We start from the raw sequence: 17,619 nt of genomic DNA, 5'->3' as shown, positions 1-17,619 counted from the left end.
GCCCCTGGCTGTCTTGGACCAGAGAAGGTCAGCTATATCGCAGCCGACGGACCGACGTCATCGCCGCTGCCAGTCCGGCTGACCTGACCCGCCGGCCAGTCGTCTTTGTGTCACATCGTACCTGAATCTACCAAATCACAGACCCAGCCACGGACAGCACACGACTCGCGCGTATGCGAGCTCATAGCTCGGAGGTCCCGGAGCAGAGACGGCATATTATTGACAGCACGAGCTATGGGCAGCGACCGGGCATGATGCACGGGTAGAAGTGTGACCTGCCCACTGCCCAAACGCATGGGCAAGATGGATCACGACTTTCAGGCCACGACTCATTAATCACGATTCGTTTGAAACGTCACGTCTCAGATGTCACGACTGACGTAGCGCGACTCAGACGTCATGACTTACACGCCTCGACTGCGTAATCCTCGGTCCTGTTACGTGTCGCAATCGACGGTTCACGACCCGCAGGTCACCGCTGCCGGGCCGCAACTCACGGGGATCAGCAGGGAAGACGTGAGCACGCGGTTGAAGTGCGTGGTGCGGAGCGTGTTGCGCATGTTGACGCACGTCACTCCGTCCAGCGGCAGTGTAGTGATGTTGTTCATCGGCGTGGCTCGGCCCCCACGGGCCCACTCACGGGCACACCCGAGGTCGCTGCTCAGGTGCTCACGGCAGGCCGCTCCAGCAGGCGGTCGAGCTCGGTGGAGGGCGGCCAGCTCTAGCGGAAGCTCACTTCGACGTCTACAACTGCTTCCGGTGCTCCCAGACTACGAAAACACGGCGTCCCACCGGGTCGCAGCAGCGTACCACGCCAGGCCACGTGCAGTCTCGCCGGGTCACGTCAGGTCACACCGCTCACACACCGCCCCACCAGGTCACGTGGCACGGCGCCAGGTCAGCGCCAGATGGCGGGCGCGGCTGGCCAGCGGACGGCGCGGCCCGGTCCGCCGCTCACCCTGCCGTTCGCCGGGCGACACGCAGCCTCTCTCGCGCGCGCGGCGGGTCGGCGGGGCCCGCGCACCGGCGACACGCTGGCTGGCGGTCACGACCCGTGACGCCACCGCCCGTCACGTGACGCGCGCGACGGGCGCGGCGAGCGACTGGCGCGGCGCGGCGCCGCCGCCGGCCGGACGGCTCGGCGGCGCTCGTTATCGGCTCGTTAGGGGCCGGCGGCGCAGGCAGCGGCTGCGGCCTGCGGGTCTGTGGTCGGCATCTGTGAGCCTGGCAGGAGGTGGGCCTTTCAGACGGCACACCGAGCCTCAGAGGATGCGCTAGAACTCAAACCACGCATCGGTATGGTCTGCTGGATCACAGGTCGAAGGTCAGTTGGGTCTGTTGGATCACAGACCACACCACACCAATGTAACAGGGATGTTTCACGTGTCTGTCCGATCACAGATCCCTCTTTGACCAGTCTGTCATACCGGAGACGGGTGCAGATGGAAGTGCTCGCTGCAAGAGTCGACCCAGCACCTGCCAGACTGTCTCGCACGTGCTAAGACCCGGCCCGGATGGGTGGAGCCCGCCAGTGCCGCCCACACCGTCGTAACACCACCACTGCGCAGAAGTCCGCCGTGCCGTCGTTCGGGCACGCCGGCAGGGTGTTTCCAGCCACCACTTCAGACCGGGTTAGAACCGCCTGCAGCTGTACGAGGTGCACAGGTAATCTGCCGAACGCTCAAGGCAATCACCAGACCTTGAAACCCAGCAGGCTGCATCTAACGGCAGCGCGTTAGGACGAACGTGCGAACATGCTCTCGCCCCGGAAGAATCGAGAAAGATCTGATTTGCGAGGCGAATGAACGGTACATTTAAGGACATGACTCGGAGCGCCAGACACCTGAACATGACAGGAAGGCATGTGGTTAGGGCCAGTTTCGGTAGGTTTGGTCCGGACATTGCGCTGCCTATCGCTCGGTATTTCTGCGTCATTGCGTAACTGTGAATACTGCGTCACCACCCAGCCGGGAGGCGGGGCTCTCCCTACGACGGACGCACCCAAGATGGGACGGGCGCACGCTGACTGGCGGCGCAGCTTGTCCGGTGGGAGGGGGGAGGGGGCGACCTCGGGCAGCGGTCCGCCCGGAGGTCAGGGTCGGCCCACCGCACCTGGACGTGGGAGTTGAGCGGCGGGTCAGGGCGGCTCACGGCGCCGCGCCGCGGGGACGGCCTGGGGACACGGGAGCGCGGGCCGCTCAGCACTGTGGTCACTCCCCGCCACGCTGTCACGTCCACTGCGTGAAGGTCAGGTACAGCGGCGCAGGTAGAATTGCGTTAAGACGGAGGGGGCGGGCAGAGCTCAGTTAAAATGCATCAGGTGGATTTCTAAATTAAATTAAAGATATTTTGATGGTATTATCCTTATGATTTTAAGTCATAATTTCAGATCATAGATCTTTAACCTCATGTCCTTAATTCTACGGTAAAAGAGAAAAATATAAGTCTAAAGCTAACCCACCCCTGTTTGCTCCAATTATAAGGTGCCTTACAAATAGTTCAGAACACGGCCCGAAACTTTAACAGCACAGGAAAGCACGGAACACTCACCAGTGATTTGTTTGATTGCCACTAAAAACCAGTGACGTCTTTTCTGAACGCTTTGTTGTCGTTATCATATCATACACTGTTGACCACAGGCTCAGACTTAAATGATATACAATAAATAACCCGCCAAAGTCACTATATTCTCTTTATAATTCGGCAGCTCGGACTCAAGTGATATACAATAAATAAGTCGCAAATTCACTATATTCTCTATATTATTCGGCGGAGGTGTCCTATTCAGAACAGTTTTGAGATTTGTGAGTGTGTGTCTCAGTAATATATCAAGATGGATTAATCAAGTGGTCAAAGTGAATATCTGCGTAACATTTTGCGTGGCCAATTATATGAGTGAGTTCACAAGTTTCAAACTAACCTGAAGAGGACAGGCTTGATGAAAACACCAAATTTTGCGTTTACAAATGGTATTTTACTTCGGTTTTGGCCGTGGTACGGTGTCCGGTTCAGTATTGATAAAGATGCTCAGTCGCAGAGAAGGTGCGCTATCGATAACAGGAAGTTTACTTTTGTGTAATTCGTTTTATGATATTTACATCATCCACAACGTTCGCTACTGTGGATGATATCTATAGTTGGTTAGAAAGCCACAAAAATCAAGCGCCCATGTAACCCCAGCACTGCCTCAGTCCGCCTCCCTCGCTGCATCGCCTTGACCCAGCAGCTCGTCGTCTCCCACGGGCGCTGTGGCGATCCCACGGGCGGGGCGGGGCCGGCGTCGCGGTCCGGCTGCGGCTGTCGGGCTCAGTCTGGGGCACTGACGCTCACACGGCCAGGGCCGGTGGCTGTGGCCGGCCTGAGTGGGGCTGACCGCTCCCGCGCCGGTCAAACCACGCCCCCTCCCCTCCCCTCCCGGCCAAGGTCACTGCCGACGAGACGAGGCGGGCGTTGTCTGCAACCGAAACTCTACACAAAGGGTAGCCAGGTTTTTATAGGATTATGTGGTCTACACCACAGCATCGGACGAAGTATTGCTCAGTGTGCACAGCCTCCAGTAAAATCGACGGTGAAAACAGAAATGACGATTTGTTTCAGGGATGAGCGTGTCTAGCAGCGTTCTCCCATGAACCAAGAGCAGCACACGACGGAGGCGGCAGACGGATGATGCCTGGGAACGGAGCAGGGGATTTCGGTCCTTTGATCATACCGGGAAAACGCACGAAGACACGGTAATTGGTGAGAGCTGGGCGCCAAATAACGGGTCGGCCTTGCTAATTGCCTGTTTAAAAAACGCACGGCTGAATGGGAAATACCTCAAACTCGCAAGGTTTTGCGTTCTTACGACAACCTTCCAGTGAAATGACGTCCGTGGTGTAACGGCCGAAGCTTGTCATACACCAAAGAAATTCCTCAGTCATGACCAGCTTGGAAACCAATCCCAATACAACTGATCACGAAGCAGTATAAGTAATTGGGCATCGGAACAGCGTCATGGGCTCCAAACGCAGTGGCCCTTTCTGGATAGGCTGGCGTGCTGCCGTGGGCAGATCTTACCTCGGAGAGGTTCTCAGTCCGCTCCATCTGGTGACATGTGTCCCACCACAGGTCAGCCCACCACTGACCACAGGCCAACCATTCGAACAGCGCGACCAAACCCGGGCGGCAGAGGCGGCACCACTTGCTGTCCCCGTCACCGACAAACGAGCCCGACCCTGACCCCCGAGGTCAGCCCAGACCGCCGGCCGGGCGGACGCCCCTAGCCTGGAGGAGCTGTCCGACCCGCCGGTGGGTATGACCCACGGCCCCCACCTCTGCCGACCATACAGATAGGCAGGCGGCGCCCCTGGAGAGAAGACAGTGCGAAGTGCCGCCGGGTCTACAAATAAACCGGCGCCGGTTATATCAGCGGGAGGCTGGGTGGGCCGGGGTAGCGTACTGGCGCGTCGGGGCGGTGACCGAAGCCGAGCCGTCGCGCGGCGGCGACAGTTCCGGCGGACACGTCACCCAGCCTCGCCGCGTCACGTCCGTGTTCGCGGCGCGCCGCCGCCGGCTGTGGCTCAGGCTGTCGCGCCGTTCGCCGGCCCGGGCCGGCCGCTCAGCGGAGGCGACATCTCTGGCGGGTGTCGTACGGCCCAGCTCGCCGGGCGGCCGCTGCTCAGGCGGGCTCCGCTTCCGCCTCGCTCCGGGCGGCGCCACCGCTGCCCGACGCGGCGCGGTCGTAACGCCAGCCAAGCGTGAGGGAGGGTGAGCGCCGCAGATCAGACGGCCAGCTAGCAGCATTGCAGCTGTTTGTTTATGTGACGTGTCTCGATGAAATATGAATAGCAAGAGCAATATCATAAGATAAATAAGTTCTGCGGAAGTGACACAGTTGCAGAGTGGGGAAGTTCCCCGAACATCTGGTTATGGGTAGGGTGGCCGGGTCCGCTATGTCAACTGTTTGCGTGCTGACTTCAGTGGCCACCCCGTTATAATAACTTGCGTAACAGGTGCTGACTTTTGACGTTCGGCCATGTATGTTTAGCGCCAGTACCTGTCAGCTTTGACGTCTTATATACGGAGGGTATCGTACACGGTGTGAATTTTAATTTCATGTACCGGTTTTACTACCGCAAGATCATGATTCATACACCGAACTCTCATCTGGCCTCCGTGGTAAATCCTCTCTCTCTGTCCCCCATCGCAACGGAAACTTGATGATAGTCTGGATGACAGACCTGATGGAGAATAGACTAATATAACAAATGTCGGAACGGATCAAGGAAACCACATCTCAAGTGAGCTTTTACACACCCATGTGAACTCTGATGTTTGTGCCCGCCAACATCGTGGGCCCATTGGCCAAGTCATTTGTATCCGGCCCCGACATTAACTGCCATATACCGTTATTAGGAGGAGTCGGCCTCGGGGTTCTTTGACGGCCAACGGCGCCTACATCCAACGTACGCGATCAAGATGACATCTAGCGGTGGGTTCTTAAACGACGTGGTGCGCCAGTGGAACGCGCCGAACCAATGGCGCTGCCATCGACGGAGTAGTGATGATGACGTTTTGATCGCGAGTGCAGTGCCTGTGCTCCTAGTTCGAAGAAACCTTCCTCCGGACCATAAGCGACAAGCGTCTAGACCGCGAACGTTATGCAGTCGTATCCAGAGCAGGAGAAAGCGTCCGTAAGCATCGCCTCGGCCGCTTCTTCCCGTCCTCCGCCAGCCGGTACTGACCGTCAGCTGGCTGCCGGCCCCGGGGATGGAAGGAATGGAGAGCGCCGAGCCCAGCTCGCCCTGCGCTGGCGGCGGCCCGTCTGACTGGAAGATAGAGTCGTGAGACATGCTCAGCCGGGACTGCAGCGGCGGCGAGTCCTGCCGCGACGGCCTGCAACAGGGAGACGGTCAGGGGTGAGCCGACGGTGGCGGGCACAGGCACGCTCCATCACAGCCTCAGACGAGTCGACGCCAGTGTCGGCCAGACGCGTCAGTCTCAGGCTGGTCCGTCACGATCTCCAGACAGGCTGAGTCGACCCTGGTGTTTGCCGGTCGCGTCAGTCTCAGGCTGGTCCGTCACAGTCTCCAGACAGGCTGAGTCGACCCCGGTGTTGACCAGTCGCGTCAGTCTCAGGTTGGTCCGTCACGGTTTCCAGACAGGCTGAGTCGACCCCAGTGTTGACCAGTCGCGTCAGTCTCAGGTTGGTCCGTCACGGTCTCCAGACAGGCTGAGTCTACCCCGGTGTCGGTCAGTCGCGTCAGTCTCGGGCTGGTCCGTCACGGTCTCCAGACAGGCCGAGTCGACCCCGGTGTTGGCCAGTCGCGCCAGTCTCAGGCTGGTCTGTCACAGTCTCCACACAGGCTGATTCGACCCCGGTGTCGGCCAGTCCCTGAGCAATTAGCCCAGGCCCAGAGTATGTCGCAGTCTCGGTATAAGCGGCTTTTAGGCGAGTGTAAATGCTTCCTGGCATACGTGACGGCATGGGCGATCTAAGTGCGGCAATGCGTAGCGGTAAATCCTTCATCAGTACTTCATTTACACACTGTGCGAATTGAGCGAGTCGAAAATTCACTTTTGTACTTATCAGTTTAGAACTCGCTTTGTCAATACCGTTTCCCGCAACATTAAGGCAAGTAGTGTGGCTTACAATGGAAACACAACAATTCAGTTTTCGATGCTGCCTCCGCCACTCGACGCGATGTTCAGAACACGGGCCATTACCACCAGCGCTGCTCCCGGGTCCCGACGGCATTTCCCGGAAACTTAAAGTACATCAAACGCCCACTAGGTGGCTATCCGCGCCGCGAGTGGTTTCGTCGCCACGCTGCGCCGTTTGGCCGCGCGCCAACGCTCCAGCGTCCGTCGCCGCGGCCACGCGGAGTCAGCCTGTTACCTGGCCCTCTGCCCTGGCAGCAGCTGACTGGCCGAGAACGACTTGGGCGCCTCGGGGAAGCCATCCTCGTCCTTCGTCTTGCCCTTACGTCGGAAGATGCGTTGCAGCCTCTTCAGCGGCTGAAACCTCTTCCACCGGTTGCCTGCGGAGCGAGGTGGGGTCAGGGGTCAAGGGGACGGGTTCAGCGCACGTGGCCGATTGAGTGACGGGCGCGCGCCGGGCGGACCGGTCCAAATGTCACGGCGGGAGGCGGCGGATCAAAACGATTGTGGTGTCGGCGCTTAGCCCGACCCGACTTCTTTTTGCTTTACTGGCGGCAGCTGAGGGAATTGCAAGCATACAAAAGAGGAAATAAGACGGTGGGGGCTTTTTACGAAAGTGGTTGAATGCATGTAACGTGTAGGGCGCTTCTACGGTTACAGATCACCCCGGGCAAGAAACTGTAGCCGGCAATAGAAAGGTACATATTCAATGGTAAACAATTCCAAAAAACGAAATATTTTAGCGTCATTGTGAGAAGTACAGAAGTCACGGGACGTCTGCCCGTTGCCGTTCTGTCCTTCCTCTGGACACTGAAGCTCTCCCTCAGACCCCGTACAGCGCCGGCCTTCCGGCGGACACCGCCCACCAGTCGCGGCAGCCCACTGCACGCTGATCTGGCGATGGGGCACACTCCGTCCCTCACCCGTCGGCTCGCCCGCGACCATCTGGTCCGGGTGGATATTGTGCGGCAGCGACAGCGCCTGTCGCGGCACCGCCCCCGGCACCCCGGCTGGCGGCAGAGTGTCTCCCGACATGGCCTCGGGCGACGCGCCGGTCACGGCTCACTGGGCCGACATCAGACCTGCAACACGAGACGGGTACCGGGTCAGGGCAGAGGAACACGAGACAGGCTGCCGGGGTCGGAGCAGAGGAACGCGGAGGACGTCCGCCATGTTGGCATCCCATGGCCGCGTTGTCGAAAAAGAAGTCCAACAATGCAGAGGTAACAAACAGGGTTGATCGATAATATAGTCGCACCGTGCATGTAACAGCCACGATAAAAACAAACTGAGGCAATAAACAACACTCGATAAGGAATAACACTAAACGCACCGGGCCGGAACATTTAATAGCACCATCCGTTAAGGTCATTTCGCCAGGCCAAGCATGCGGAAAATACAGCACGCCAGCCGACTTGAAACCAGAGAACCATGCAGCTATCAATCGCTTGAGTTCATCAGCAAAACAGAACGCTGGCTTTACTCCAACAAATCGCATCCAGTTTGCATCCAAACTGGAAGCGGGGCTGAGCGATGGTCACTGCACCCTGCAAGACCTGCGCACCCGACCACCGCTCCGCAGGGCCGCCAGCCTGGCACGCCCGCCCCGTCGCGTGCTATCTCGTGCGCGCCCCAGGGTCGCGGCCACGGCCGTAAATATGCGCGCCTGCCGAGAGGTCACGTTTCGCTGACGTGCCCGCTATCGACGCCATCGCGCCCCCGTTCTGCGGACCAACAACACGGGGTACGGGCCCACCGGCTGGCCCAGCGGCGAGAGAGTCCCACCCCCGTCCCCGCCCCCGCTCTGCAGACCAACAACACGGGGTACGGGCTGGCCGGCCGGCCCAGTGGCGCGAGACTCTCCCCCCCCCCCCCCCCCTCCGCCCTTGCTCTCACAACCGCCTCATGAAGCACGGTACGTATTCGCTGCGGTTTCACTGTGGGCTTGGCGTGGCCAGTCATTATCGCCGCCTGCAAGCACGCGCTGCGGTGACTTACGGCCGCACGCCGCGCCAGTGCTATCGGAGACGACGGTTGCGGCGCGCCGGCCGGGCTGGAAGCGCTCAGCCGCGGGGGGGGGGGGAGGTCGTCGGGTATCGCGCCGATCGGGGGGGGGGGGGGGGAGGCGGCGGGCAGACTGGCGAGCTGCAACCTCAGTTTGGGGTGCATGGCAGTTCAGCGAACCGCATGGCAAGTCAGCTGCATGCTGTGTGCCAACTGCATACATCTGATTCGGTCAGGGAAGCAGCACCGGTCGGCCACCGGGTCAGATGAGGTAGGACATGTACGGATGGACCTCGCGCAGCAAACCAGCTCCGGCCCTGGCTTCAAACTCTCACACAGAAGTGGGTGGTGTGGCACGGCGCGGCGACGACGTGGCAAATGTCCCTGGGGCTTGACTGAGGATGGCGGCCTGTGGACGAGTGGCTACGGAACAGTACCGAGGAGTATGTGCGGTGTCTCGCCGCGCGCCGACAACGGGTAGGAATCATACCTCATGAGGTGTGTGATGACCAGGAACGATTAGGAGACGAAAATATGCGGGGCAGATGCACCCAAGCCGTCCATGAAGGTAAGAGGAAACTGGAATATGGAAATGGCTTTCTGAAAAGTGATAGTTCAATGTTGAAAACTGGTCACCGTGTCATAAAAAGCTATCATATGGAGTCAGGCGCTCAGAAGCAGTTTTCAAACGGAAAAACTTGGTACACCTTACTTCAAAGTAAGGAGTTCGCTACCATTTGCTTCCTACATTTGCTACCGCTCCCGTTTCATTGCAAAAACCATGTTTGCACTGCAAATTGAGCCAAGCGGCCTCCCGTCATGAGCCCAGCTGACCCAACCGTTTGAGTGGCCGCGACCGAACCAACATGAAAGCCCGCCGCGTCCGAGGCGTGAGAACCTGCCGAGGTGTGGCGTGCCCGGGGCTGCTCACGCCACGCCCGGGTGTGCTGCGCACCCCCGCCCCGGCCTCCTGTGAACGGCAGCCAGGCGGCCAGCAATCAAGCCACCATTAGTTAGCGTGTGTGAACCCGGCGAAACACGGCCGGCTGCTAATCACCGGGCGCGGGGCGGGCCTGTCGTGGGCAGGGCCGCTGGCGCCGGTAACTGACCCACGACGGGTCCCAGATGGCCGCGGCGCCGGCCGCTGACGGGGCTTTCTCGCGGGGCGGGCCTGCTGTGGGCAGGGCCGCTGACGCCGGTAACTGACCCACGACGGGTCCCAGATGACGACGGCGGCGCCGGGCGCTACCAGGCCTTTCTCGCGGGGCGGACCTGTCGTGGGCAGGGCCGCTGACGCCGGTAACTGATCCTCGACGGGTCCCAGATGACGACGGCGGCGCCGGGCGCTAGCAGGCTTTTCTCGCGGGGCGGACCTGTCGTGGGCAAGGCTGCTGGCGCCGGTAACTGACCTACGACAGGTCCCAGATGACGACGGCGGCGCCGGGCGCTAGCAGGCTTTTCTCGCGGGGCGGACCTGTCGTGGGCGGGGTCGCTGGCGCCGGTAACTGACCCACGACGGGTCCCAGATGGCCACAGCGCCGGCCGGCGACGGGCCTTTCCCACAGGGTGAGCCTGTTGTGGGCAGGGCCGCCGGCACCACTAACTGACCCACGACGGGTCCCAGATGGCCACAGCGCCAGCCGGCGGCGGGCCTTTCTCGCGGCGCCTCGCTTTCCCAGGCGCTGGGTGGTGGCTCCAGGCGGTGCTGCTGGAGCGGACGCGCGGCGCGGACGGGGTGGCCGGCCTTTGTCGCGCTCGCACCTGGCCTGTCAAGCTACTCGCCACCACAAAACAAAGGATGTACGCTCAGTGGTGTTTTTATGCGTGAGCGCCGGCTGCACAACAGCCTCGGAGGGCGTCGCCGCGGCTGGGCCTTGCGCGGTGACAACTGATCCGCCGGGTGTACCCGAGCGTGGCGGTCGAAGTGCGGGCTTAACCCGAGCTCTGGAGTGCGGCTCCAGAGCCTGGAGTTTATCAGAGTGTGACGCCGCCGCCCCCCCCCCCCCCCTCCCCCCAGCTTCATCTGATCACAACACACCCTGATCGCGGCCGAGGGACCCGCAAAAACAGGAACATTGCTTGGACCGCACTGCAAAAAAGAGCCCCAATAATCAATTCTCATTTATGTGACGGTAATGGCCGTACGACAGCCATCAGAGCACGTCCAATCGCGCAATACAGCCTCCGAAAGCCAAGCAGCAGAAGAGCCTGAGCGAGGCATCTGCCTGCAGCCAAGCGCGCCCCAAAGCAGTCTGAACGACCCTGACCGAGCATGCCAGGGATTCCTGGTCCCTCGCCCGTTCAGTGGTGTCCTCTGATTGTCCACCGAATGCCAGATATAAAACCTTAACGAATTCGGGCTGAACGAATCACTGGGTGCGGACATTCCACACGTCCCAATGAGGAACATACCAGTGGCACGCCACTGTTACGCTAGGTTGCCAGTTTACGGCAGGTTCTTTTGGCGTAGTAAACTCAGTACCACATCGCGTATACATACGTCAAACAATTACACAATGTGTTCTACATCAGGCGTAGATGACAAAACACCGAGCACGAGACCGTAACGCCTTGCCTGGCAGGGCTTTACACGACATGTCTCACCACTACTGGTTTCATCTGCGCGACGTCATACACTGCTGGACGTGCAGTAAAGTTACCAGGTACAACCAATGCCTCTGCTGCCACCGTGCCGAGAACGGCTTCCGTGAGAGCGAAACCGCGTGAACATCAATCGCGTGAACGCAAACCAACACACATTCAGCAGTTCCGGGCACAGATACTCCCATGCTGATTTTGTCCCGCGCTTCCCAAGGTCGAATGCAAGCACGTGCAATATGCATCCAGCGTCGTGACGCGCCTGGAGCCGTGATCTCATCGGCAGCACCACGTTAGCGAGCCTGTGGGACCTCTCCCACACCTCCCAGCAGAGGCCGCCACGCCGCCGGCCCACGCCGCGGTCCCGCTGTCTCTCCGTCAGCCCCAGCGGTGGGCGCGGCACGGCGGCACCTGATCGGCCCTCCGAATGGGTCGGCAGGACCGCGGCCGGCCGCCCCGCATCTCAATGAGCCGCGGCGCGCAAGGCCAAGGCGCCCGCCCAACCCACTGCCGCGCGCCGGCTCGCCCGCGCCCGCGGCGGCGGCACGGGTCGTCTGCTCGCCGTGACCTGTTCCGCGTCGCTAGCGCCGCACCCGGCGCGGCTGGACCGGCCGGTAACGGGGCAGCGACGACACGGGCCGCTGCCCGGCTCCTCTGAGGCGCGCCGACGTACGAGACGCCGGGTCCGGCGGTGACGTCATGTCCGAGCACGGCTGACCTGGGAGGCCTTTTTCTGATGCGGCGGCGGTGTCTCCAGGGTGGGTATAACCGCGGGAGGTGGTATCTCGTTTTGAGATCCGCGCGAGGTGGCCCGGTCCTGGCGGCCAGGCGCAGACGCGAATTCGTCATCGCAGTGACGCCACCTCGGCGAGCGACCGGAGCTCGCCGGCCACTTGCAGGAAACGTGACTTCAGATCGCTGCCTTTGCCACTGTTATGTCCATCGGATTAACGAGAACTATGACGTCATCGCTCGCGCTGAGGCGGCCCGGGTGGCTATGGCCTTGGCAGATCATGGCCGACCGGCGATACGTTCGACCCACGTGCTGCTTCGGTGGGGGGGGGGGGGGTGACACCCCACACAAAGGCAGCTGTCCCCACGCAGAGCTGACGACGCGCCCCCAGACGTCCAACTTTCAGGGCGGTAACGGCCCGGCCCTGGGCTGTCTCCGGCACTCCTGATGGGCGCCGTGTGGGCGGCAGCGGGCAGGATGGTCGCGAGCGCCGAACAATGGCCGTCGAGAGTGCAGGCGACGCAAACAATGACAAATCCCTCGGCGGGATGGAAGTGATGAGACGGCCGGAGTGAAGGAAAGGGAATGGTAGGGAGAAAAGCGAGAGAGCGAGAGAGAGAGAGAGAGGGGGGAGAGGGAGAGAGGGGGGAAGAGAGGGAGAGAGAGAGAGAGGAAGAGAGAGGGAGGGAGCAAGAGGAAAGGTGTGGATCAACTTTGAGACTGTGCGGAGTGGGTTGGCAGCGGTAGTGCCCGTTTTTCTGGAACCAATCTCCGCCCTAGGCTCGCGACTAGTGGCTATTTCCGATGAATCACAGCAGCCTCAAGGGCAGTTAAGCCCAACAGCGCCCATCTGCCGCCTCTGACCGGACATTGGCTTCAGCGCTGGATACAGGCCACCAGATTGTCTGGCCTGCAGACTGACCTCCGCGGGGTTCCAGAACAATGACGCCACCTCCACCAGGCAGAGCGGAGGCGGCAGAGCGAGCTCGTGTTGCTATCTTCTCCTCCCTCTTTCACTGCTCCGGCCGCACTGATGCGGCAGGTCAGCACATGGCCGGCCCTCCCAGCGACAGAGACGCCTCAGAGATGGCCAGTGACGACTGTCGTTTGTTGCGCTACTGCGGGCTGCGCAGTCCCGCCGGCGCGCTCTCGGTCATGATTTTCATCTCCGGGGAAGCGGTACTGGCGTGGGCGGCGATCTACTCCAGCCCGGCCGAGGATCACCGTCGGCGTCGAGGGCCGACGTGGAGTAGCAGCGAGGGAGCGGCACATCGGCACTGATTCCTACTGACAGGCGTCGTGCTCGCAGCGGTGACGTCTATTTCCAGAGCTCGAGCCAGCCGTCCCCTCCGTGACTCACTGCCGTGGTAGTGTTGAGCATGCAACGCCCGCCACGCGCCGTTGTTTGGCGGGCGCCACGTTCGCCGGAACACTGATCGATCACTGCAAGCCCGTCAGGAGCGTGTAAGCGGCGTCAGGCCGGGCATTGGACCCAGTCCTCGGCGCGCAGTTTAGTCATCGGTGTGGGAGGGGGGAGGGGGTCACGTCAGCCGAAGGTCACAGACGGTCACGGGCTGACGCAGAGGGTCAGGCAGTCCCGCACCGTCGCGGACGGCCACAAACGATCATGGGCAATCGGCCATACTGCTACAGACCGTCACGGAAGATCATGATTGATCTGGAGCAGTCACAAGCGGCCACAGGCGATCGACTACGATCCCAGCTGATCGCATCTGCGCGCAGGCGGCCACGGCCACAGAATCCGGCACGGTGGGACCCCAAGGCGACAGGAAGTGGAAGTGTCGCCCGCCGCGGCAGAAATGACGCTAGGAGACGCGCTAAACATCTGCCGCTCGTCTTCTGGCGTCTTCCTGGTTCGCCGCCGCCGCCGCGGCGTCGAAAAACGCTACAGTGATCGATAGCTGCCGCGCGTTAGCGATCAGTTTTACGAACAAGGACTGGCGACAGGCTATCGCCACGCACCACGCCGACCGCGCAGCGTCCGTGTCATCAGTTACGCTGCAGCGCGATTGTAATAATCAATTCTCACCGATCGATGCGTGCATCTGACGCCCTGCGTCTAGCTGAAACATGTGCGCCGGGTCACGGCGCCTGCCAGCGATCCGCAGATGCGGACGGTTGTGGGGACGAGCGTGCACGTTCCACTGACACCGCGCTGCGGCCACAGCCGCCGCAGGAGCCGCACGGACGTGCATAGCTCGGAGCAGTGCCCCGTATTCGGATTTCAGCTGCGGGTGTCGGGTGACCGGGTGAGTAAGCGGAAGATCGAATTCCTGGCGACCGCCCAGTGCAGAGAGCGCCGACCCGCCGCCTCCGCTGATGGGGCGTGCGATTGTCCTGCATAGCTGCAGGTCAAAGTCCGACAAGCGAGCACCGTTGGACTTCAGGACGTGGGGAACTAGTGCAGCATGTCAGAGGTGTTACACAATACGTACGATTTTCCTCCGCCTCCGCCCGACCCTCGGCCCGCCTTCGTCCTTCCGCTCTCTCACATCAGCCGTTGCGTCTCTACCGAGGCCAAATGGGAAACTTTAGTAGTTTCACCCCTCATCAGCTCCCTTAGCGCCACCCCTAGCATGGCGATCCTTAATTCCTAGCTCATAACACTGTATCAACAAATGTATCATCCCTCTCCTCCAGCTTCCTTGGCGACACCGCTGTGCACTTCCTCCCACCGCCGTGCCGCTGACGCCGCCCCTGTGCATCCCCTCCCGCTGAAGTGTCACTGACGCCGCCCCTGTCACGATGATTCACGGCAGGCCGTATGGCATGGCGAGCGTTCACGCCATCGGGTGGGGCTGAATACCATACCGGTAATCCTGCATGGGGCCGTGTTTGCGCAGAATGCAGCTGTATGGCCGAGTTCCTGCGCCGTTGCTTGACCGTGCTATGTGCACCAGAGGGGGCTGATACAAACATGATGTCATAATGCGAGGCCCCGATGACATCAGTGAGAACTAAGCACTCTGATTGAGAGGAAGCGTGCATCACATATGAATAGGTACGTGGTAATAACGTCCGATCGAAAGCATTCAAGCAAGAAACGTGTAACAGTAACCTATGGTAGGAGGGAGATTCTACAGCAAAAACGTACGTCTGAAAACAAGTCCTTAGGTGTAGTGTACCTACCCAAGGCATCCCATATCGCATCATCGTGGGTAGCGTATGTAACATGCAATGCCGTCTAGGAAAAAATGACACAATGTAACTAACCGAAGCACACGTAATGCTTCGCCACGAGACGATTACCAATTTTTTCGGAACATCTAGGTAACTGTCCCGACACAACTTCTGTTTAATACCTGGTGCACAAGATTTACCACAACCCTTCAAACAACGCTCACCTATCTGGGCGGACCAGCAATGATGCCAGGAGACAAACAACGAGACAGACCGCAAACCAGGAGGCAAACCGCGGCATCGGTCAGGACATCCCCACTGTTTTACCCAACACGTGTAGCCACGGCCTTTCCAGGCATCATGATGGGTGCAGCACCAGCCCTGGCACCGAGGCAAATGGAAGCGTTGGCTTCTTTTACCATAGAGACTGCACCAGCCAAACAATACCAAGGGTCACCACTTAGTACGGCTCGTGTCCGTCCGTTGCCCATCCCGTCTCCACGGCTACGGGGCGGGCGTCGACCTCGCCCGCCGCTGCCGCCAGCGCTGAGTGACGGTCGTCACGGCCCATTATGCCGGTCGTCACGGCTCCTCGTGACGGTCCTGGCGTCACGCCGTCACAAAGGAGTGTCCGGCGCGCACAGCAGCGGCCGTCACATGGACTGGGCGTCAGACAGTCACCGCGTCAGTCACGGTGTCAGACATTCACTAGGTCAGACAGTCATGGCGTCAGGAAGCCGCCACGTCAGACAGTCACGGCGTCAGACAATCATGGCATCAAACAGTCGTGCCGTCAGACGGCCACCACGTCAGGCAGTCACCACCACCATGTCAGACAGCCACAGCACAAGACAGTCGCCACGTCAGACACTCACAGCACCAGACAGTCGCCACGTCAGCCACAGTGTCAGACAGTCACTAGGTCAGACAGTCATGGTGTCAGATAGACACCATGTCAGCCAGCCACGGCACAAGACAGTCGCCATGTCAGCCAGCCACAGCACAAGACAGTCGCCATGTCAGACAGTCACAGCACCAGACAGTCGCCACGTCAGACAGTCACAGCATCAGACAGGTTCCACGTCAGTCACGGTGTCAGACAGTCACTAGGTCAGACCGTCATGGTGTGAGGAAGCCGCCACGTCAGACAGTCATGGCGTCAGACAGTCATGGCGTCAGACAGTCATGGCGTCAGACGGCCGCCACGTCAGACAGTCACCGTGTCAGATAACCACCATGTCAGACAGTCACAGCACCAGACGGTCGCCACGTCAGATAGTCGCAGCAGCAGGCCGAGTCTGAGCGTGGAGCGGTTCCCACAGACAGCCCCCTCGCGGGCCTGGCGTTGCAGGGACTGCAGTGTTGTGAGGGTCGCCGTACGGGACCGGGACCTGGGTGCGGACTGAAGGAGAACCGCCGGCGCCCAGCCAACCCTGCGACATTCTCGCTGTGTATCCGCTGATGCCGTGAGAGCTTCGCTGCGTATTCGTTGATGCTGTGGCAGTCTCGCTGTGTCTCCGCTAATGCTGTGGCAGTCTCGCTGTGTCTCCCCCAATGCTGTGACAGTCTCGCTGTGTCTCCGCTGATGCTGTGACTTCTGTATGTCTGGTCTTCTGCACCAGAGCAGAAGACCAGACGTACAGAAAGGTGCGACGGTGACCATACTCTCGGCCGGAGACCGTCTCTGTTTCCTTGAGACAGCCCAGGGCTATTTACGATCACGTGACCCTGGGTGAGGTCAGTCCCCGGCGTTGGACGACCGGCGGTATCCCTGCAACCGACTGACTGTTGGACCGTGGGCCCCCAAGGTATTGGGGGTCCGGGAAAGGCGGGCCGGGATCGAAAGGGTGAGCAGCAAACGGTTGGAAGGTAGGCGGTTCCTTGTGAGTTTGTGGAAGGTTTATGATTTTCAGGTGTGGCATGACTACACCTAATTCATTTTTTAGACTCTGCCTATAGCTCCCGACATCTATGGTAGGACATTTGATTAACATTTTCGGACCGCTGTCACACCTTACACGTTACGTTCATATAAACTAAGACGTGCTTACGAGATTATCTCCACAATGAGCCTCGTGACACCCCAACCCATTGAGGTCCGCTTATTTCCGGAGTTCTCTGTATACTACAGAAGACAGCGACAGGCCAACACCTCACGTTCAACGGTACGGAAGCGTTTTGAACGGCGCTGATTGAGCGGAACTTCAAGCGAGTCAACCTCACGGCTTATGGCGGACGGCCAAGTTCGGGCGCCGGCCGCGTCATCGCAGCATTGATCTGCCGCCCAACTCCCGGCGGCTTTGTTAACGGCCCACCGCGGCTCATTCACCGCCGGTCGAGCTTTAGCGTCAACTGAGACCCTCAACTGTGGCGTGGAGACCGTCGCTGCTGTCGCCTGTCGGTCCGCTCGCGTGTCTCCTGCCTCAAGCGCCGGCGCCGGCTCGGTCGCACGCACGCATTCCGGCGCGTCACGCACACGCACAGGCACGGTCCACTGCCCTCCC

The 17,619-nt window shown here is 60.3% G+C and overlaps 1 protein-coding gene across 1 annotated transcript in view; it reads right to left on the bottom strand.

Annotated features, from left to right (window-relative positions):
- The window catches only part of LOC119107189 (uncharacterized), a 74,589-nt gene that overhangs the window by 14,233 nt on the left and 42,737 nt on the right, over nt 1-17,619 (bottom strand). Inside the window, exons 2-4 of the mRNA XM_037230578.1 lie at nt 7,563-7,721; nt 6,878-7,019; nt 5,724-5,874 (exon numbers count right to left, since the gene is read on the bottom strand). Of these exons, the coding sequence (XP_037086473.1) occupies nt 5,724-5,874; nt 6,878-7,019; nt 7,563-7,674 (405 nt within the window). The 5' untranslated portion in view covers nt 7,675-7,721. The remainder of the gene's footprint in view (nt 1-5,723; nt 5,875-6,877; nt 7,020-7,562; nt 7,722-17,619) is intronic.

The sequence above is a fragment of the Pollicipes pollicipes genome, unplaced genomic scaffold (assembly GCF_011947565.3).
Source record: "Pollicipes pollicipes isolate AB1234 unplaced genomic scaffold, Ppol_2.1 Scaffold_6686;HRSCAF=7923_pilon_pilon_pilon, whole genome shotgun sequence".
Taxonomy (NCBI): domain Eukaryota; kingdom Metazoa; phylum Arthropoda; class Thecostraca; order Pollicipedomorpha; family Pollicipedidae; genus Pollicipes; species Pollicipes pollicipes.
This window is presented reverse-complemented; position numbering and strand designations above follow the sequence as displayed.